The sequence below is a fragment of the Phaseolus vulgaris genome, chromosome 4 (genome assembly GCF_051622355.1).
Source record: "Phaseolus vulgaris cultivar YP4 chromosome 4, ASM5162235v1, whole genome shotgun sequence".
In the NCBI taxonomy this organism is placed as follows: Eukaryota; Viridiplantae; Streptophyta; class Magnoliopsida; order Fabales; family Fabaceae; genus Phaseolus; species Phaseolus vulgaris.
In genome coordinates, this window is record NC_143501.1 from 48,432,352 (window position 1) to 48,454,643 (window position 22,292).

General features: G+C 29.3%; 3 protein-coding genes across 5 annotated transcripts; 1 reads left to right on the forward strand and 2 right to left on the reverse strand.

The window, feature by feature from the left end:
- The first annotated feature begins 1,879 nt into the window (after positions 1 to 1,879).
- Positions 1,880 to 5,423, forward strand: LOC137838007 (cysteine-rich receptor-like protein kinase 44). Of its 2 annotated transcripts, none has more exons than XM_068647206.2 (5): positions 1,880 to 2,219; positions 3,081 to 3,291; positions 3,392 to 3,629; positions 3,706 to 3,856; positions 4,924 to 5,423. In XM_068647206.2, exons 1-5 carry the CDS (start codon positions 2,019 to 2,021, stop codon positions 5,284 to 5,286), a joined length of 1,164 nt encoding a protein of 387 aa, XP_068503307.1. In that variant the 5' UTR covers positions 1,880 to 2,018; the 3' UTR covers positions 5,287 to 5,423. The 2 variants fall into 2 exon arrangements, 1 of the variants encoding a protein (XP_068503307.1); XR_016520459.1 differs by having other exon boundaries at positions 1,903 to 2,219; positions 3,392 to 3,622.
- A 761-nt stretch (positions 5,424 to 6,184) lies between these two features.
- On the reverse strand, positions 6,185 to 8,462 carry LOC137838008 (small ribosomal subunit protein eS7). 2 transcript variants are annotated; one of them, XM_068647208.2, is made up of 6 exons: positions 8,388 to 8,462; positions 7,495 to 7,577; positions 7,317 to 7,390; positions 7,109 to 7,232; positions 6,626 to 6,808; positions 6,185 to 6,482 (listed from the first exon to the last, which is right to left on the reverse strand). In XM_068647208.2, the coding sequence occupies exons 2-6, from the start codon at positions 7,567 to 7,569 to the stop codon at positions 6,363 to 6,365; spliced, it is 576 nt and encodes a 191-aa protein (XP_068503309.1). In that variant the 5' UTR covers positions 7,570 to 7,577; positions 8,388 to 8,462; the 3' UTR covers positions 6,185 to 6,362. The 2 variants fall into 2 exon arrangements, with proteins under 2 accessions (XP_068503309.1, XP_068503308.1); XM_068647207.2 differs by having other exon boundaries at positions 8,383 to 8,462.
- A 1,064-nt stretch (positions 8,463 to 9,526) lies between these two features.
- Positions 9,527 to 11,101, reverse strand: LOC137838908 (uncharacterized). The gene is made up of 3 exons (XM_068648117.2): positions 10,922 to 11,101; positions 10,660 to 10,789; positions 9,527 to 10,215 (listed from the first exon to the last, which is right to left on the reverse strand). The coding sequence occupies exons 1-3, from the start codon at positions 11,082 to 11,084 to the stop codon at positions 9,606 to 9,608; spliced, it is 903 nt and encodes a 300-aa protein (XP_068504218.1). The 5' UTR covers positions 11,085 to 11,101; the 3' UTR covers positions 9,527 to 9,605.
- Positions 11,102 to 22,292: the final 11,191 nt, after the last annotated feature.

A 22,292-nucleotide genomic window follows, 5' to 3' on the forward strand; every position in this document is an offset into this window, starting at 1 on the left:
GGTTGACCAAATAAATGTGTTCATCATTTAATTATATTTCCAAATTCCCCTTCTTTTCCTTGACCAATAAACTTAGCCATTCATTAAGAATTATAGGGTTAAAACATAGTCAAATAGCATTATTTCATCCACTAATAATCTTAACCATGTCATTAAGAATCATCTCGTCAAGAAGTTGAAGCTTCTATGGTCAACATTGTGAAAGTTAATCAATTCATTTCATTTGATCTTTCCTTGAAAAAAATTTAAAATTATATTTATGTTTTCTATATTTAAATATTTTAAAATCATATTATTTTCCAAACCATGTCTCGCTAAGAAATATGATAAAATCATGTGTTTTGAAAAAAAAAATGTCCGTAATTTATTACATATTTAATATATTGCTAAAATTTATATATTATTTTCCTAATTTTCTGTCGCATCATACACGAAAGCTTTTAAATGAATCCTCAACTAAAGACTATTGTTAAGTAATTTCTCCACAAGTACTATAATATTATTAGAAAAAAGAAAAAAAAAATATATATATATATACTTTTTTTGACTTTTTAACTATTTTGATGCAATTTCATCTTAAAATCACTAAAATAGACCAAATTTAAAACTTTACAACAATAAATAAGTCGTATTTTGTGTACATAAGCATAACTTAAATACAAAATTAAACAAAACTTATACATGATAGTAATTGAGTTATGTTGATTATTTTTGGAGTGAAATTGTGTTTCATCTACATTACTTTTCTTTAATTTGTTTCAGGCATAGGTGAACTAAAGTGGTAGAATTTTGTTATTTTGTTTTGTATTTGTTAAAAATATTCTTATAAATAAAAAAATATTAAATAACAATTTTCATATTATTTAGCAAACCACTTGTTTTTTTTATTAAATTTGTTTTCTTATATGCATAAATTTATTAAATAAATCAGACACACAAACCTAAAAAAAAAGTCATGTACATAAAACACTACAAAATTAATTAACAAAAGTGTGTACAATTTTTGTTGTTTAATTTTTCATTGTGTTTCATTTACACCACTTCCTCTTTTAAAGAAAGAACCCAACTTCACCTAATTAGCAGATAATTAAACAAATCAAAATTATGTTTTAATGAACATGATTTTAACATATCAGAATTTTAGAACTAAAATCATGTTATTGGTGACTTCTTTATTAATTTCTGTGCTTAGTAAACTCGATTATTCTAATTATTTATTTATTGCTGTAAATTTTTTGGATATAACCTATTATGATCATTTCAAAATGAAATTGCATGATAATGGCCCCACTTTTCTTTCATGTTTTTTTTTTTGCTTTTTTTGTGTTGTTTATGAAATAAATGCGTTAATGTTGGAAGACAATTGAGGGAAATTGCCGTGTTTGACTGACTCAATATTATTATCATTAAAAAAAGACTAATTATTCAATTACGACAACTGCTATCATAAAATCGCAGACCTGCAACGTTACAATTAAGTTTTTACGAAATTATTATATTTCTTTTCCTTTCATCCTATTTATAAATAAATGAAAATTACATTATTAAAATTAAAATTTGTATGTTCAGATAACCATACAGTTAAAATGATAAATTGTTGAGTTTTGTGGAGTTTTAAATTTTATTGAAGTATAGATAAATCATTTTCGATCATAAAAGTGTAGACAGATATTATTATTGTAATGGTAAGGAAATGAAAAGAAACTATCTTAACATATAAAAAGACAAAAGAAATCATTTGAATACAATATTTTCTAAAATTAGAAACCATTATTTCTAACCTAAATATATACTCTAGTAAAAAAAAGATTACAAGAACATTTATTTCACTTAACAATAACTATATATATATATATATATATAAGTTTTTTTTTTATATAAATAATATAACAATAAGACAGAGAGGGGTTGCGGAAGGAAGACCTGAAACATTGGTTTGAGAAGACTGACAGAACAACATAGTCAACTGAATAGTCAGTGCTGCCACCTCGGAAATCGTGCTTAACAACGTTGTCCTCATGACCTTATTCTCCTGGTTGTGCCCATGTTTCAGGAAGGGCGGCGCAACCTCCGACGCCGGCGGCGACCACCACGACGATCCCACCGAGCCGGGGGACTCCTTGGACCTGATCTTCGACCTCCACACTCTCCAACTCGCTACCAACTTCTTCAGCAGCCTCAACCAGCTTGGTCATGGAGGCTTTGGTCCTGTCTTCAAGGTACCATTCCCCTTTCTCCTCTTCAAATTTCAATACCTAATTAGTTGCCTCACCAAAATCAAATTTGCACATTTTGTTCTTGGTTCTTGTCATTTTAATAACAACTAGATTTTCTGGTATAGTAGATTTGTGATTTTAGTTTTCTGATTCCAATTCTCAAATTACGATTTTGGTGGCTCAGTCACAAGCCTGATCAACAAATTGCAACCTGTATAAAAATTAAGTCACACAATTACAAAAATTTAAAAATTAAATTGATATAATTGTAATTTTCAAGTATTAAAATCTCTATTAACTATGGAAGAAGATCTTGTTGGCACACGTGGGACCAAGGAATTAAAATAGTTACTAATTTATAGAATCTTGAGAATAAAAATAGAATTCACAAACCAAAATACAAGTGATTTACCAAATTTCATCTTCAAATGTATTCTCTAACCAAAAATTTCTAGTAATTAATTTTCTCTCCAGGTTATGCCTCTCGGACAAAAAAGCTAATTCACAAACCATAGTAATTTATGATTATAAAAAGTGTTTTCAGTTTGATTGCTTTCTAGTTCTAGTTAAATTCTTAAAAATTATGAATTCTTATAAAAGTGTCGTTTTAGATTTTGGTCACTGGATGACCAAAGATCAGTCATGAGACAGTGGTCCTAATTGTTGAAATTTCAGGGATAAAATGACTCTGGTCGTTTGATAAATTTAGAAACTAAAACGACGATTTTTGCTTAATTAGGAAGCAAATTAATCAGTAAGATTACTGAAGTATTATTTCAATTCAATTTCTAACTATACCCTTTTTCCAATTTTTTTGAGAAGGACGGTTTATGTAATTGATTATATCATGCATGCTTTGTGCAGGGAATGATGCCAAATGGTCAAGAAGTAGCGGTTAAGAAGCTGTCATTGGAATCTAGACAAGGAGTTAAAGAATTCACCAACGAAGTCATGCTATTACTCAGAATTCAGCACAAGAACTTGGTTACATTACTTGGTTGTTGTGCAGAAGGGCCTGAAAAGATGCTTGTCTATGAGTATCTACCTAACAAAAGCCTTGATCACTTTCTGTTTGGTATTGAGAAAAGATGTTTCTTCGCCTATTTATTTACTTCTGTTTTGTGGTTGCTTGTGGAAAATGATTGACAAAAGTTGTAAGACAAAAATTTTTTCAGATAAGAGGAAGTCTTCATCTTTGGACTGGGCAAAACGATTCAGAATAGTTACTGGTGTGGCAAGAGGACTTCTCTACCTGCATGAAGAGGCCCCAGAAAGAATTATACACAGGGACATTAAAGCTAGTAACATATTATTGGATGACAAGTTAGTTCCGAAAATTTCAGACTTTGGTTTGGCAAGGCTGTTTCCTGGGGAAGACTCTCACGTGCAGACATTTAAGATTTCCGGTACACAGTGAGTAGACTCTTCCCTTCTTGGTGTTTGTTATTCAGGTGTTCGTATCCTAACACTTTATATTTGATGAATGCAGTGGTTACATGGCTCCTGAATATGCATTGCGAGGATATCTGTCAGTGAAGACGGATGTTTTCAGTTATGGAGTCCTGGTCTTGGAAATAGTTAGTGGGAGAAAAAACCAAGATATGCGACTTGGGCCAGAAAAAGCAGATCTCTTGAGCTATGTAAGTTGATCAGATGGCAGACATTTATGCAAATTTAGTATGGACAACTTATGCTCATGAACTTAGATTCTTGTTATAAATTAACTAACTTACATATTTTGTACCAAGAAAAATGCATATTTTCTAAGCTTGTGCTGAGGATTAATAAAATGGAAAACTGCTGTGTCATTACATTAGTAATGATGCTTGTTCTTGATATTCACTTATATATGTTAAGGTTACCCAAACAAGCATGCTTCTGAATTAATTCTGCGACACAACTGCTTCCACAAGTCTTTTCTCTGTTACCATGTATAGCTGTTTAAAGGTGAACCTAGGTGTAATGTAAACTGGGATGGTCACAAGTCTAGTAAAAAATTAGGCTCTCCACCTATAAAGATTGCATAGTTTTAACCCTTCTACCTTCAATCCATAATAGTGGAGTCTTGTGCACTAGAACACTCCTGTGTTAAAATTTATTTCGCAAAAACTTGTTCCATAATCAGGGTGCAAATTTCAAAAGAGTTTGAGGCATGGATAAAGGTCACATGCCAACCATTAATCCCTACTTTTTCTTCTTGATAAACCACTATTCGGTTTACCAACTTTTGTCGGGGAAGTGATTGTGATTGTGATCATATTTCATTTGACGTTGATTTGTTTGCCAGCTTTGCTATTTCTTGATTATGTAGTAAGATCCGATGTCATTGGAAACCACTTGTTATGGGTTGTAAGTGTTCTAACCTCAGTCTGACTATTGCATACACAAAAAAGACCTCGTTGATCGTCTGCAATCATATATAATTTGGTTTATGTCTTTGCTGGTAAACAGTAATTTTTTTGCATTGAAATGACATCATAGAGCATCTAACATGAAACCATTTTTGGTGAGATCTAACATATGAAACTGGACAACAGAACATGCATTTTATGGAACCATGATATGTATATTTTAGTCCCTGTTATTTGACTTATGTGGTCAAAGGGAATTAACATGAATTTCAAACCATAAACTCAAACCAATCATTAAGAAAAATAAAGTGACCATTTCATTCACACTTGTGCATTTTCTTCATTGAATTCTGCAGGCATGGTCGCTTTATCAAGGAGGGAGGATAATGGAATTGATTGATTCAACTCTCGGTAAATACAATGGTGACGAGGCAGCAATGTGCATTCAGCTAGGTTTGTTGTGCTGCCAATCAAGCATAATTGAAAGACCTGACATGAATGCTGTTCATCTCATGCTCTCAAGTGATTCCTTCACTTTGCCAAGACCAGGTAAACCAGGAATTCAAGGTCGTGCAGGACATTGGACTACAACTACATCTACTGCTTTGACCAATACCAATCCTAGTAATACTACCAGGGCCTCAGGTGGTAGTGGTAGTTTTATAGAGGATTATTCTAGAAATTCTATATCTACCTCTTCTTTTGATGAAGGCAGATGACCTCCATCCATATTGTATAGGGTGCAATAGAAGCTCTATTTATTGAAGGGTATTCTTTTTGTATTATTGTAGTTACCTTAACAGAGAAATGGTTTGATGACAAACAAAATTCAGCATAGTTGATATGATTCTTGACCATATTTTTTTTGAAAGGATAAATTTCACTTCAATAATCTTTACATATCGAAAGGATTAGAACAATTATTTGGAGATATGCTTGGTCTAAAGAAAAGAGAAATAGTTTGGTATATTTAATAGTATATAAGGATTGAGGCCTTTTGCTTTGCTGCATGTACTCTTGTACAGAGTTTTTATATGGCTAGAGAATAATTTGATAACAAGCATGAGGATCTTCGGTTGTTATGGAAAATTTAAGGGCTCATGTGACACTTTAACTAATTTAATCGATGTGGAATCTTGAAAAGAATTGAAATTTATACCTAATTATATGTTATTAAATATTCAACAATACGAAACATGGAAAATGTGTTTTTCATATTAAATCATTTTTTTATAAAATCTTTATTTTCTTTAACTATTCAGATAATATTTAACATCATACAAATATACCCCGCTATTCAAAAGAATTGAAACAATTTTTTACTTTGAAAATTTACATTATCTAACCGATATTCACCACATTCTCATCCTTACACTAACATTATTACACTAAATGTTTAAAATATCAATTCTGGGTTTATAATTAACAAATAAGATTTACATGTTAAAACTAAATTATATATAGCTTATTTTTAATTTACATATAAAAATAGAATAGATTAAACTTTGTTTTTCTTGCTTATTCTCTTCAATATGCATTTATAAAGAAAATTATCCAAAATAAACCATCAGTAACCTTTAGGCAAAGAACCAAACATCGATTGACAAATAGTAGAAATAAGGGAATCACATTTGGATGTTATAAGAAAATATATGAAATTCTACATTGATAAACCAGGAAACAGTATTTTCTAAAATCCCTAAAGGATATTCGGAAATAAAACCAACTCAACAAAACCAGCATCCAGCATATGTAATGTAATTCAGAAACAAATTCCAAAGCCTACAAATGGAACCTAAGCCTCGGTTGTAGGATATTCAAATACAACATCTTTGCCTGAAAACTTCCTGTATACTGCAGCAAAAGTTTCCAACTTGTATTCAGTGTTGTTTCTCTCCTTGGGGTCCAAAAACACCTATGCAGACAAGAGCAATTTAAGCATAAGTATTTATTTTCTGATATTACATTCATATGCTCACAGTAGCATGGTTAACTTAGATATGATTATTAAACACACAATAAGAGTAACTTAGGAAGTTCTTTGGGTATAAACTGTACCTTCATAATCTTGGAACCATCAATTCTATACCTAACCCGCTTTCCAACAATCTCAGCAGGTAATACAATGTCCTCCAGCATTGCCTCATGCACAGCAGTGAGTGTGCGGCTGCGTGGACGCTGAACAGCTGAACCTTTCTTTGGTGGCCTCAATATCCTACGGGTGGCAATCAGGACTACATCCTACAGTACAAGATTAAAGGTCATTAACATATAACAAAAGAAGTATCACACCTTTTAAAAAAGTACATGAACTACAGAAGCCTCAAAAGGATAGATGATTTTCATGGCTAATTTTATTATGTCATCACAGTAACTTTAAAACAGTTGCATATAAAGAGAAACTCAACTACAGACCAAGGAGAATTAAGAGATACTGAAAAGAATAGAAAGTGAAAGACACAACAGATGTTAAGGATAACAAGAATAATTTCCAATCTATTGAATCCATACGTATAACAAAAGGGACAAGACTCTGCCTACCTTCCCGCTAAATTTTTTCTCAAGTTCTCTCACAAGCCTGACATGGATCTTCCTGAATCCTTTCCTTAATCTGTAGGGGACATGGATAACCACAGCCTTGCGGTTCCCAGAAACATCTATCTGGCTGTAGATTATGAAAAATGATAGTCAAGAGACAAGCAAAAATTTCATTATCTTCCCACAAACAACCATTAAAACATATTCTTACACGGCTGAATTTATGTATAAATCTTTCAGATCACTTTTCAGCTCATTGTTAGTATTTTCAAGATCAAAGAATGCCTGCAACAACAATTTATGAACAATGCGTTAATCATTGCACTTGAAACTGATTATTGGGCTCCAGCATACAGCAACAACAACAGTGTAAAAAACCAAAAATAAACCTGTCCAACTGACTCCTCAAATTCAGTTGGCTCAGCATCCTTATCTTTGTGGATTTTCTTCCTTGATGTGTACATCTTGACAACTGTAAACAAACAACGGAATTAGATAAATACTGTAGATTAGATTTATAAAATGAAAGTTTAACACATAAACATCTGACAACAAACACAGTCTAATCATCAACGAATATACTAATTAAACCTGTATCAGATACCACACTGGTCTAAATAATGAAGAAACAACTTTTTAATCCCAGTCACATCTCATCATTTTTCATCAACAAACTGTCCAGATTACAGAACATATTGAGCACGAATAAGCCAAACACTCTCAGCACTGTGAAGATAACAACACAACAATCTTCCATTTTTTTCTCACTCAGCGTCATTTACCGATTTTAAAACTTATACATTGGTCAGAAAGTTCAATGGTTACACTTCTCCCATTGAGACAGTGTATCATGAAGACGAGAAGAACTCTATCTATAAACCTATAAATAAATAAAACAACGCTAGAAGTTACAGCACCTAATAGTTTACAAAAAAGTGTGACACAACAATTAAGACTGAGATTCCTGTCACTTGTGAGGTTACAGATGATCAAACTCGGAGAAACCAACGATTATTATCACTGCCAGATAATGCTAAAGGTGAAACATGTTTCTGAATCTAATTAGAAGAAATACAAATATAAAAAAAAAAAAAAAAAAACAGAATCTCAGAACAAAGCAAAACAGAATCATCGATCAAATTTCCATAGCAGCCATTACGCAAATGAACAAATTTTTCACAAAAACCTAAAAATGAGAACTTGTATTCCTCTCTCCGTTGATTTTGGTGAAGAATTTGTAGAGTGACTCAAATTCTAAAAGGGTGTCAGAATCCTACCTCACCCAAAGAAGATGAAAGCCACCGAGTGCCGCTGCAAAAGAGTGAGTCCCTGCTCTGTTTTCGCTGCAGTGAAACCCTAACAAGAGTGATTAAATTTACTTTATAAAGATTGAATGAACGACTCAGATCGGGTGTTTAGCACACATGGACGGTTGTGATTCCGTGATAGAAACTGTGTATCCTGGCCGTTCGATTAACACATTTTCTTTTTAATTTTTTTTAATGTAAATAAAATTTTATGTTTTTTAATTTCAGTAATATATTTGCGGAATTAATGTAACTTTTAAATTTCCTTTTATGAAATTAGGTTAAGCAAGGCAAAAGTTACATGGTATGATTTTTTTTTTCTTCATAAGATAAGTAGTGGGTTGATTTTGAGTGGAGTTTTTTTTTTATAGATTTCAAATTTCCTTAGGAGAGATAATTATATTTTTTTGAAATATTTAATATAATTATATATTTAAAATTTAAATTCAATAATATTAGTTAAACTGGAATAATTTCGTAGCTGCATACACTTTTTTCTTTATGATTTATTTAAAAGAATATTAAACTATTTATTAAAAAATTATAATTATCAAATTATGTGTAATTATTGTATATATTATACACGATTATATACTATTAACTTAGTAATAGAATTTTATGATTAATGTAATTGATTTTTAAGAGAAAGTATTACACTTGTATATAGTTTCTAAAAAACGTACCTAAATTTTATTACTGATTTATTTTTAAAAATAAAAATCATTTAAATATAAATAGATTCATCAAACAACATATGAATTAAGGAAAATGTTAAATAAGCTGACAGAAAAGAAGAATATGAAAAAATACCTTCCAGTTGTTTCTATTTTTTTAATAAAAGAATATATTTCAAGAATAAACGTTTCTCAGTTTTTGCAAATTTTCACTTTCTTCTCGATGAAATAATATGTTCAATCAAAGTTGGTTGTGGCTGCACTTCAAGCATATTTATGAAATCTTTGATAGTGTCATGGTTTTACACTCACATTTTCATTTTTTGTATTAATTTAAAAAAGAAACATATCTAGATATACCATAAATTATAAAATTCTTAACATTTACATTGGTAGCTAAGTTATTCAACAATTGATTATCTATCTAATAACAAGCACTACATATAAAAGATAGTTTGTGAGTGGTTCTGAAAGAGTTCTCTAAAATCTAAATCTTCATCTTTGTATGTTCCTAAATTGTCAAAATTCATCATTATTCCTTGTGCTACATTCAGATTCCATATTTAGCCACTTGGTTTCTGATATTTGGCAACCAATCACTGTGGCTGTTAGGTTGAAGGAATCCATGTCATAGGCATTGTTATCTAAGTTGTAACAATCATATGAACAGATGCCAAAATCATAGTTATCTAAGGCCTGAAATTGATTTGTAGTGCACCCCAAATGCTGACTCATATTTTGCATATTTACTGATTCTGAATTGGAAATGCTTGAACCATTGTTGTGTACAGAGTCTGAGTTCTGTTCATGCTGATTCAAGTGACTGAGACCTCCCTGGCAAGTGATTTGTGTTTTTGGTGTTGCCCCAATCCCAAATGATGAATAATGAGAACCACCATCAGAAGGGAGAGGAATTTCTTGGTCTTGGAGTGACTTGGCTGAAGGAGATGATTCTTGTGCTTTAAGAAGATATCTTGTCGTCTGTAGACCCTTGACAAATTCTAGAAATCTTGTTGTTCTCTGTGTCTCAAATTTCACATATCTTGCTTGTTTCTGAATCCTTGTTCTCCAATAGTTCTTTATTTCATTGTCTGTTCTGCCTGGCAGCTGTTGTGCAATTTTTGACCACCTACAAGTATCACAAAAGTGGGAATAAGAATCCAAAGAAAGGATGTTATTTTGAAATTGACTAGCATAGCACATGGTGTCCCATTTTGCTTCTTTCTTAAGAATAATAAAAAGCTTTTTGTTTTGAACAAGTAGGCGACCTGAAACCTTTAAGATCAAGAACAAGTATGCTCTTAACCTATTGTGTTGTCTGTTTCTTCTTAGAGACTTTCCTAGTATATATACATTCAAACCTTTGTATCTGGTCTTATTTTCAATCCTTCTTCATAGTAAATGTTTTCCTTTATTTATATACTAACTTTTCGGAATTCTCATAATTCTCTCGATACGCATAAAGTGTCTTTAAAACAAGATCAACATCGAATTCTTCATCGGATTCGGCCTATGATATTACAATTTTGAATAAACACAGTTTCACAAAGACAAGTAATTATGAGATATTCACCTGTTACCCCACTTTGAGTGGAGTTCAAAAATCAAAAGCTGCTCCTCTGAGGTTAAATTGCCTCGTTTAATATCTGGCTTTAGGTAATTTAGCCACCTTAATCTGCAACTCTTTCCTGTTCTCCTTAATCCTTTGAGAAAAATTAGTCATCACAAAAGATAAAGAAAGTAATCAGAATTAGCATGCAAATTGTTCAGAAGAGTATAAAAATACCAAATAGAGTATCACCAACAAGGTTTTTTTCATTCTTATCTTGGATTACCTGAACTTATAGCAAGCAAATTCCATCTCCCTTCTCCATGATTGGCAATGTAATTGATAAGAAGATTGTCCTCTTCAACACTCCATGACCCTCTTCTAAGTTCATTATCTTCTTCACTGTAACAAATGATACTCTTTGAAGGAGTAGACATGGCAAGTCTCATTGATCAAAACTCAAAACACCATGCATATATATGCAGAGGAGAGCTATTATGAGTATGCAAATTAGCCTACACCAGATATATAAGTACACATGGTTTGAATCTAGTATACAGTGCAACATATTTTTTGTGGATTTTGTCAATGTGAACAACATGAACTTTGTTGCTTTTTCTGTAGACAGGAAAAAACTACTACTGTTGTTACAAATTCCATATCATGGCTTCTATATACTTTTCATGGTCTCTGCCCCATGAAACAGTAAAAGGTGGACATGTTCATTGTTCAGCATCTTACCTCATTTCTAGAAGAATAAAAATATTACAGTGTATTACTACAAGTTACTGGTCACATACTCAAGACAAAATTATAGTGTTTTAATTCGAGTAGAGATTAAAATATTTTATTTTTTATAATTGAATGCAAAATTACAGTGTAAGAAAGTTTTGTGAAATTGGATTAAGTTTAAAATCTTTAATAACTTGAAATTGGCTATGTTATTTAAGTCAGAACAAATTCTCTTGAATTGCACTCTATAACTTAATATTTTATGCAGGTAATATCACCTTTTGCACATTGGACAAGGAGTTTCATCCCTTAATAAGAAACTTATTCGAGTGTTGCTAATAAAAATAATAGGTGTGAAGGAGAATTTTGTCTTTGTAAACACAAGTCTGCAGTTAAAAAGTGAGTTCCAAATACAGATGCTAAAGGGATCTTAGACCAAAAATAATATTTTATACTAGCATCAATAAAGATCTCCCTTTTTCTCTTCAAGGGTAGAAAATAAGAGTTATAGGATAAAATCTCCTTTTAGTTCTTTGAACAGCAATGTTCTTGTCCCCTCCAATGGTTTTATGTATTTGTTTGTAAGTAACAAGTTAATCGTTAAAATGAAATTTAAGTGATTTTATGCATTTGTAAGTATTCTTTGTCAGATGATTTGAAGTGTAAGTCTAACTGAGATGTTAAGTTGCATAATAATGTCTAACATAAAAGATATTTCTCATGACGGTTTCAAAAAGATTTGTAACTTATTTTTATAATTATAATAAAAAATTATATAATAAGTTTTGAGTTTTTAGAAAATTAATGTATATAAATTAATGCTTGAATTGTTAGAATTGACATAAATCTAATAAATGTTTTTTTAAATTAAACACTTCACCCGATACGTGTATCCGACATTGACACACAATTTAAGAAACATGTCCGACCTCATAGACTATTACTAACCACAATAATATGATTTTGACCATTATAATTATAACAAAAAAATTGCATTATAAAAACAGCAATATTCTTACTTTATACCACATATTCTAAAGACCTAATTGTAATTTTAGTTTTGTAGCCATTATATTTAATACAAACATTTTATTATTTTATCAACAATATATTAAATGGATGAATTTATGTGATATTGTTTTCCATGGTTACCTCCATGAACAGTAACAATAGATATATAGCATAAATACTCCCAAATCAAAATTTGATGTTAAGGTTGTTGTTGCTGTAGTGTGGGCCAGGATTGAAACACTGCTACGAATCTTACAACTCACCCACATTTTTTTTCTTGGTTTTCAATTGTCCCATGATGTCTGATTTGGTATAAGAATGAATTCAATGTGGTTCTCCTTTCTCCTAATTATAAATCTTCCATTGGGTTCTCTTCTGGATGAAAATTCAGTGAGAAGAATATACAAACAATGAGAATAGTCCTCTATAATATTTTACTATTCACACACATGTTTATAACTTTCTGCCACATCTGGGTATGGTATTAAACTTGAACAACCAAGAGGGTGATAAATGGTGACTCATCATCTTCTCTCAGTCAACTTGGTTCAAGAATCAACAGGAGAAAAGTAAAATAACTCAATATCAAATTAGATTTTTGTAGTGGAGTTAAACGTGGTAGGTATATCTTTGTCGACAAAGCTAATATAAAAAAACTTACTCAATAAAGAATAGTAGAAAAGTAGTGTCAATTTTTTCGGTAAATTATGATTTTTGGTAAAATTGATAAGTTAGTACGTAATTTTCGAAATGATTTTAGAGTGAATATCGTACATGAATACAATTTTAAACTAGTAAAGACTCTATCGAAAATCGTATTCTATCAGCACGACTTTGTCAATTTCATTAAACAAAAGTCAATTTCATTAAACAAAAGTCATATGATACCCTAACTATTTTGATTAAATCTGAAATTAACTTTAGATAAAGCCGTACATGATTGGTACGACTTCAGTTGTATCATTTTACATTGACGTCTCCGACGTCATATAAGTCATGTATGATTTTCACTATAAATAATCTAAATGATGTAAAATTTATCCATTTTCATGAAAAAAAATCCAAACTTTTAATTTGTGAAAAAAATTACACTACTTTCATATGAAAAAACTATAATAAAAGTAAAAGAAAAAAATCTTGCATGATTGGGAATGGGAAAGTGAGCAAATCTTCTCTACAAATAATTATCTTCTATAATTAAGTTTTCTGCAATATAACTTGATTTTGTTCTAATCAGGATAAGTGGATTTTTGTTTTTAAGTATATATTCCAAACTGGTTTCAAAAGTAAACATGGCTTGGAAACTCAATTTTGTGAAAACAAAATACTAATATACTAACTTTATTTCAAACATGTTTCTTGTGATTAGTATGAATCTTGGTTTGGGATAGAACCATTAGGATAGAGCAGAAAAGAAACAACTAACTAGCTAAGATGAAATACACATAACCATTTTCATTTTGTCAAATGTATGAATATCTAGGTTTTTAAAGTTTTCAATTAGATAGGTCATAGACATGGATGTTGAAAAGGTGACATGAGATTGGACAGGTTGAGTGAGAAAGTTGTACAAGTTCTCACATGAATTGCATTCCATAAAGTATGGGAGAAAATAAATAATTTTGACCCTTTATATCAAAAGGGGGTCTATATTTGATGACCCATAAGCCACAACATTAAGAAGTAGCCATAGTTGTAGGATTTTTAGGTAACTATTTTGCAATAGTTAATAGATAGTTAGTGCCCATTTCTGTTTTGTTCTATAACATAACATAACATTGAAAGCCCAACCCATTCTCCATTTTAGCATCTCATAGTGAAGTTATATATGTAACACAAAGAGACTCATAGTTATAATAATACGACACGGATATAAATACAAAAATATATATAATTTTTAAAATATAAAAAATATATATAATTTTTAAAATATAAGACATGAAGATACAGATCTATATATTATATAATTATAAATTATATAAATTGACAATAAAAATTTATGTGCACAAATATGTTTTAGTTTTTCTTTAACAGAAAGATATTTATCATGACTGGTTTAAAAAGATTTGTTCTTTATATTTATAATCATAATAAAAATTTATACAATAAATTTGAGTTTTTAGAAATGAATGTATTTCTTCTTTTTAAAATTGTATTACAACTGTGCACTACAAGGAAATCATGAAATAGAAACCAATTTGTAGAAACCAAAATAATTAGTTGCAATAGTAACTAAATTAGAAACCATTTTAGAAACTAAAAAAAAAATTAGTTTCTAAATTAGTTTCTATTATTATTAAATAGTTTCTAAATTGGTATCTAATTAGCAACCAAAGTTTTTGCTACCAAATTTAGAAACTAAATAATTGGTAGTTAAAACTTTAGTTGTTAATTAGATACCAATTTAGAAACTATTTAACAATAATAGAAAATAATAGAAACTAATTTAGAAACCAATTTTTCTTTTAGTTTATAAAATGGTCTCTATTTTAGTTCCTATTGTAACTAATTATTTTGGTTTCTAAAAATTGGTTTCTATTTCATGATTTTCTTGTAGTGGTGGTAGAATTATTAGAAATCTAATCAATATTTTTTGAATTGCACACTTCACTACACATATTTTATAAATGTCATATAAGTGTTGGTGTCTAGTACGTGTGTTGAAAGGTGTGTTCGAATCTGATGGTGTAATCTCCTAATTATTAATCAATTAACCTTAATTGATTCTTGTTATGTTCATTTTTGTCTGCAATTATGCAGCTGTAATGTTGGTGATTGTGACATGAAGCAAGCATGTAATTAGCACAGTGGAATTGCCAAGTAAGCAGGCATGATCCATTACATAAGAAGCTTGTTTGCAAAAGTCAGACCAAGAAGCAGAGACCACATAATAGATGAGAGTGATTCAGAGTTTGAACCAGATAAGACATTGTGGTCACAGAGATAATAATAATAAAAATGATGATTACTATTATTATGATATGATTAAATGCTGATCATTAATCAACTGTGTTCATAATAGTTACAAAGACTCACTGATATGACATCATTCATCACCAGCTGTGATAACAGATAAGCTTTGATCAAAAACTTTTCCAAATCCACCTTTTATTTTTCCTAAGATTTGTTCTAAATTTTAACTTTTCTTTCTGTTCTTGTTGGGACAAAACAACAACTTAGAAAGGAAAATGAACTCATCATCCATGATTTATGAGTTTAATAAAAGTGGTTCGCACTAATATCTTAAGCCAATCAAATTTGAGTTTAGAAAGAGATTCGCCATTATTGTTAATTCTTTATGTAGTTTCTATTACTTCATTAACAAATATGAATAGTAAACATTTTAAATTGTTTGATATAAACATTCAATTGTTATAATTTTTTAAATAACAAGATACGATTGTAAATATTTATTACAGAATAACACAAATGATGATTTAATATATTTTACTTTAAAAGTATACAATTATCTCTCCATTACATATTTACTTTACCAAAAAATAGAAAAAAAATGACACCAAAATATAATTTATTATTATTATTATTTTCATAGTAAAAAAACCCAAATAAAAATAAGGGTTTACCTTGTAAACTTGTATAGTTAGATGACAGTGTAGAAAATGTTTATATAGTTATTATCACTACAAGAAAATCATAAAATAGAAACTAATTTTTAGAGACTAAAATAATTAGTTACAATAGAAACTAAAATAGAGACCATTTTAGAAACTAAAAAAAAATTGTTTCTAAATTAGTTTATATTAGTTTCTATTATTGTTAAATAGTTTCTAAATTTGTATCTAATTAGCAACTAAAGTTTTAACTACCAATTATTTAGTTTCTAAATTTGGTAGCAAAAACTTTGGTTGCTAATTAGATACCAATTTAGAAACTATTTAACAATAATAGAAACTAATTTAGAAACCAAATTTCTTTTTAGTTTCTAAAATGGTCTCTATTTAGTTACTATTGCAAATTATTTTGGTTTCTACAAATTGGTTTCTATTTCATGATTTTCTTGTGTATTCACAAAATTTCCTATACACTTAGTTCATTTGAATAATTAATAAAATGCTTTCAACAATTTTTTTTTTAAATAAGAAGAATATAATAAGGGGATTGAATTGTGTTTTGAAAAAATTCATTGTTTTTTCTAAATATTGTTTTATGCTTTGGAATAAGATATGTTTAGTTTTTTTTCAAACAAACTACTCATATTTTCACAAACCTAGTTTTAAAAACTTCATCATCTTAAATACGTAAATAACAATGCACAAAGAGATGAAATAGATAATTTTACACAACATTTTTATACTGGTTTATTTTGATAGCACATACTACTTTAAATTCTTGACCAATTAATCAAATTTTACTAAATATACTAAGTACAATTAAATAGTTTTTTTACTTTCAATCTTAATTAATCTCGTTTAAGTATTCTTTTCACAAATTAACAAAGCATTCTTTTATTAAGTAAATTTTAATTCAATTCAATTATTTTTATACAAGTCACTGATAACTTTTAATCTTATTCTTAATTATTAATTATGTTATGGGCTGATGCGCTATTTTAATTATATATATTGAGTTGTGAATTTTACGGTAAAGAGATAGAGTTAATGACAAGGGTAAAAAGTAAAATAAGAAAAAGAAAAAAAATCAAATAATTAAAAATGTATTATGAGGCTGAAAATTTTAGTTATACTTTATTTTTAATTATATTAATTAAACATTTATCTTATACTATATATATTGTATATATATAATTACTATCGAACCATATACTTTGTAACTTACGATAACAAACATTCAAAAAAAGTTAACAACTGATATTTCAGAACCTATTAATCTTTTGAGGTTTCACTCTACCTAATTTTCTTTTAATTGGTTGACTTATGTTATGAATTATATCTCTCTCTTTCTTAATATTTTATGTATCTATAATTTAGAATGAAATTATGTATGTTGCCAAGTCAAATTATTATTATTTGTCATGTTTCAATGCCTCAATAATTGTATATATTTATATCTTTCAATATTGAATTAAAATCTCATTATATGCTTAATTTGGTCAAAATTAACTTGTCTAAGATACTAGTCTTCCATAGTTAAGGTGAATGGGGTTATGGTGGTTGAGGTTGTGTGATTTGACATGGTTGTAAGGAGCATTAGAGAATGATGGTGAAGGAGAAATAACTCATTTTGCATGAGAAGGAAAACGACAAATTACAAGAGGATTTGTAAGCTACTCAAATAATCAAATTTTGAAGATCAATCTACTGAATTCTATATATCTTTACCTCTTTCTTTAAATAACAAGAAATATTCTATATTTTTTTTACAAAATATAACTGTTGGAGATCCCACATCGACTAGAGATTAGAGTCTTTCATTGGGTGCAAACCTCAATCTTATGAGCCGGTTTTATGGGGTTGAGTTAGGCTTAAAGTCCACTTCGTAATATGGTATCAGAGTCATTTCGAGCCTATCCTAGCGAGTGTTTGTGTTGGGCCTATCGTGCCACCCGCTATCGGGCCGCTATCGGACCATCCAAAATATATAGTCCCACGCACGAGCTTCTATCTATCACTCTCGGCGGGAGGGGGTGTGTTGGAGATCCCACATCGACTAGAGATAAAGACATTTCATAATATATAAATGGGTGCAGACCTCAACCCTATGAGCCGGTTTTATGGGGTTGAGTTAGGCTTAAAGTCCACTCTGTAATAATAACAAAAAAAATTCTTTAAAAACACACTATATTGTTGTGGTAAGCATAAATTATCCTATAAGATGCTCACAAGAAAAGATTTACCAATAAATAAATAAGTGTGAGAATCCACAGTAATAAAAACATTAAATAATAATAAATTTAGAAGAAAAAAAAAATTAGTCACTATATTGACTAAATTAAATACTATTTTAGAAAAAAAAATATTAGTATATAAAGTGGTTTTTTATTAATAAAAATCTATAAAATAGTTTCTAAATTGTTATTTAGATTAACTACCAATGTTTTGCTACTAATATTTTAGATTCTAAATTAATTTTGTAAAAGACTTATAGAGACTAATTTATAATATAAAATAGTTAGTAGTTAAAACCTTAATTAATAGTCATATACCAAATTGGAAACTAATTTATAAATTTTTATTAACAATAGAAACTAATTTGAATACCAATAATTTTTTTACTTTATAAAATAGTATCTAATTTAGTGAATATAATAACTAATTATTTTAATCTCTAAAATTAATTTTTATTTAATAATTATTTTGTAGTGTTTTATGATAATCTCTACATTTAAAAATTATAATTTTTGAGGGAGAGGAGGTGAATTCGTATGCATAACATATAAACGAGTTGTTATCAAAATTTAGAAGTTTATGTAAAAGGGAATTTAAATTACGATCATATACTAATATTATAAAAAAAATTATTAAATAAAAACTAGTTTTAGAGACTAAAATAAGTAGTTACTATTTAACTAAAAGAGAGACTATTTTATAAATTAAAAAAATTATTGATATTTAAAGTAGTTTTTATTAGTTAAATTTGGTATATAACCATTAACTGTCAATGTTTTAGCTACTTACTACTTCATATTTTAAATTAGTTTCTATTAGTTTTTTATAGACTAATTTAAAAATTAAAATATTAGTAGTTAAAACTATTATAGCTAATTTAAATACTAATTTAGAAATTATTTTATAAATTTTTATTAATAATAGAAATCACCTTAAATACTAATAATTTTTTAATCTTTAAAATAGTATCTAATTTAGTCAATTCAGTAATTAAGTATTTTTTATCTTTAAATTTAATTTTTATTTAATGATTTTTTTTAAGTTTAAAAAGCAATTTGTTTGATGTGCAAATAGTATTACAAGGATATTGTAAATCAATCACTTGTTAAAAGCACTATAATAAATCCGAAGGATTCAATGAACCCTCTTAGGAATATATGTTAATAGTGTGAGAGTAATGATATCCTTGAGCCACAATCAAATTAATGTAGTAATGAACTGTTGAGAGATTGCAACTTTCTTTCTTTTCCATTTATAGTTGATTTCATACGCACCCACTTACAATTTTTCTGCTTCAAAATGTTTCCTTCAAAGGCCATAAGATGTGAAGGATGCATTTAGACATAAATATAACTAAGTGGACATCTTATCAGTCATCAAATCATCTTTTAGGTCAAGAAAAGTAGACCATATTTTGTCACTGAATCTGTCATCTTTCCTAGGTTGTTCAATATGATTGCACCATAGTTTTCAGATAAATATTTTAAGGAAATGTTGAATCCTGTGAACATGATTAACTGTAATTATTATATTTGGACTACATTGGGATTTGAGGTGATTTAAATTGAACCACCTAATACCCTATATATGTACTAAATGTGTGTGATGCTGCTGTAGTTTCATATGGTGCAGTGGGTTACGATCTTCACAAAAAAAACTGATTTTTTTTCTTTTAAAAGAAAACAATCTACTTTCTCATTGCAGGAAAGGACACAAAATTGTATTTTAGTGTATACCGATCGGTTCGTATGATCAATTCGAATTCCATTACGTCGATTAATATCATTATATCTAAACAGAGAATTTACGATTAATCAAATATTAAATAGTATATCCTTAATTACATATTAAATTTTTAATCAATCAATAGGAAGGATCCACAATAATTATATAAATAAACACAAATTTCAAGAATCAAGTACGTCATCATCTAGAACTAAATACACTAAGCGTCGAGAGCCGAAGTCTTACTTGAACATCAGAGTGTCTTTTTCAAGTATCATACGAGTCCGAAATTCACGAAGACGAGGAGTTCATTCGAGAGGAAGGAGGGAAGAACAGACCGACCGATCGAGATGAGGTTTAATAGTTCTCTTGACTCCAACCCCACTCAAAAAAAGAATCCAAATTATTTCTCTTCATTCTTATTTTCCTCGAATAAAAAATATATAGTTAAGGTCTGAACGAATGACATAAGGTTAAGTATATTTGTTAAAGTATGTATTAATAAGATCAAGTATATTTATTAAAGTATGTATTAATGATGACCCATGTTTTAATTAAGACTCAAGAAGTTTGATACTATAAATCCGCGTTACAAGTAAGATAAATGTATGTTTTAATTAAGACTCAAGAAGTTCGATACTATAAATCCACGTTACAAGTAAGATAAATGTATGTAATTATTATAACATTTATTGTACCCATTATTTGAATACTTGAATTTTGGAATTTTTTTTTGTAAGTGTTATCTCAAAAGTCGAAACCCAAACGACTAAAGGTAGATGGATGAAAGTGAGTGAAGAAGAAAAAGATTCAATTGTTCAAACTATGGAATGTGAAGAAAAAAAAATTAACGGTTTCATGTAATTTTAGAAGATAACTTTCAATGAAAAAGAAAAAGGGATAACTTTCACGTTTTGTGTCTAAAAACACATGAAATATTAAGAGGATGTGTTAATTTGTGTCAGTTTTGAACCAAATCATGTCATTCTCAAGTATTTGTTGCTCTCTTTGTTTTGTATTGATAGTTTTTCTTAGTTTTAAAGGGCCTACAAAAGTGTATTCAATCTGCGTTTTTGAAATGAGCAGATAGAATTGTAGAACTTGCTAAAAAGCATATCCAATTAAGTCATATTTCCACAAAATCAGCTTCTCATACTTATCTTGCATAGGCATCACTTCTGTTACATTTTTTTCAACATTTAACTCTCAAGAGTGGGTGCTGATACGTACCAAGAGATACCAAACCAAAGAGGATATTGAAAACTTTCATCTTTTCTGAACTAAAGAGAAGTTTGTAATGAAACAAAAGAGAAGTTTGTAATGAAAACAAAAGAGAAGTTTTGCCAAACCTACTATATAATATCTTTCTCAAACCTTGATCACGTTAATGAGAGACATAAAAGGTATTTAACTTGTAATTTTGAAAAACACAGCTAATATATATAACTTGCTGAAAAGTACAATGAGTTAAGTGCAAGTAAATTTTCACCAAATAAATTTCTCAATATCGGCAATTCTTCTCTTTCTCTCACATTTTTCAGTATCTAACTGACATACATATATGACTTTTTTAAGAAAATATTAGTGGTCATGAGAAATGTTATCCTAAAGAATTGAAGACAAGGTGTATATGAAAACAAGTGCAAGGAGTAGATTTTAGCTCCCAAATGTCAAAAGTCAAGACTATTACAGTTATGTTAGGTGAATCCGGCCTATAGCTATTGTAGCCATAGACTAGCCATTCTTCATATGGCATTCTCTTCCAAAGTAACTTGTTTGGATGCACACCTTTGATTCATACTAAGGCTTAAAGGAAAATGCATGGGCAAGTTCACCATTCCACGTTTACAATATGGAAGATATTTTCCCATATGGTAGTGTGACATCACAACCAAATCCTTTATAGTCCTAAGCTCTTGCATTTAGTTTTCAAAACTCTAACTATGTAGTTTTGCAAAAGGGTAATGAAGGGTTTTTAGTATAGTACCGATCGGGCCAGATGGTAACTGGATGACTCGGTATCGAATACCGACCGATCAACATGTTAATGCATTAAGGATAAAAGATTATTAACAAGATTAAGTCGTACGGAAGGAAAATTAGATAATATGTCTTTACTATCCACATACTAATCTCGGCTCAGTAGTAATCAGGTTCATCACAACCGTATAAATAGATCCAACAACTAAGATAAATGTACGTCATTATTACATATTTATTGTACTGAATACCGAATGTTTACTTGAGTATCATAATACTTTTTGCAGATATTTTTCCGACTGAAAGTTGAAGATAACAAAGTCAGATCGAATTGAAAGAGTTAATTGTTCAGCCGGTGTGAGTCCGTTTATACAGTAACATTTACTATAGGAAAAGGTTTGT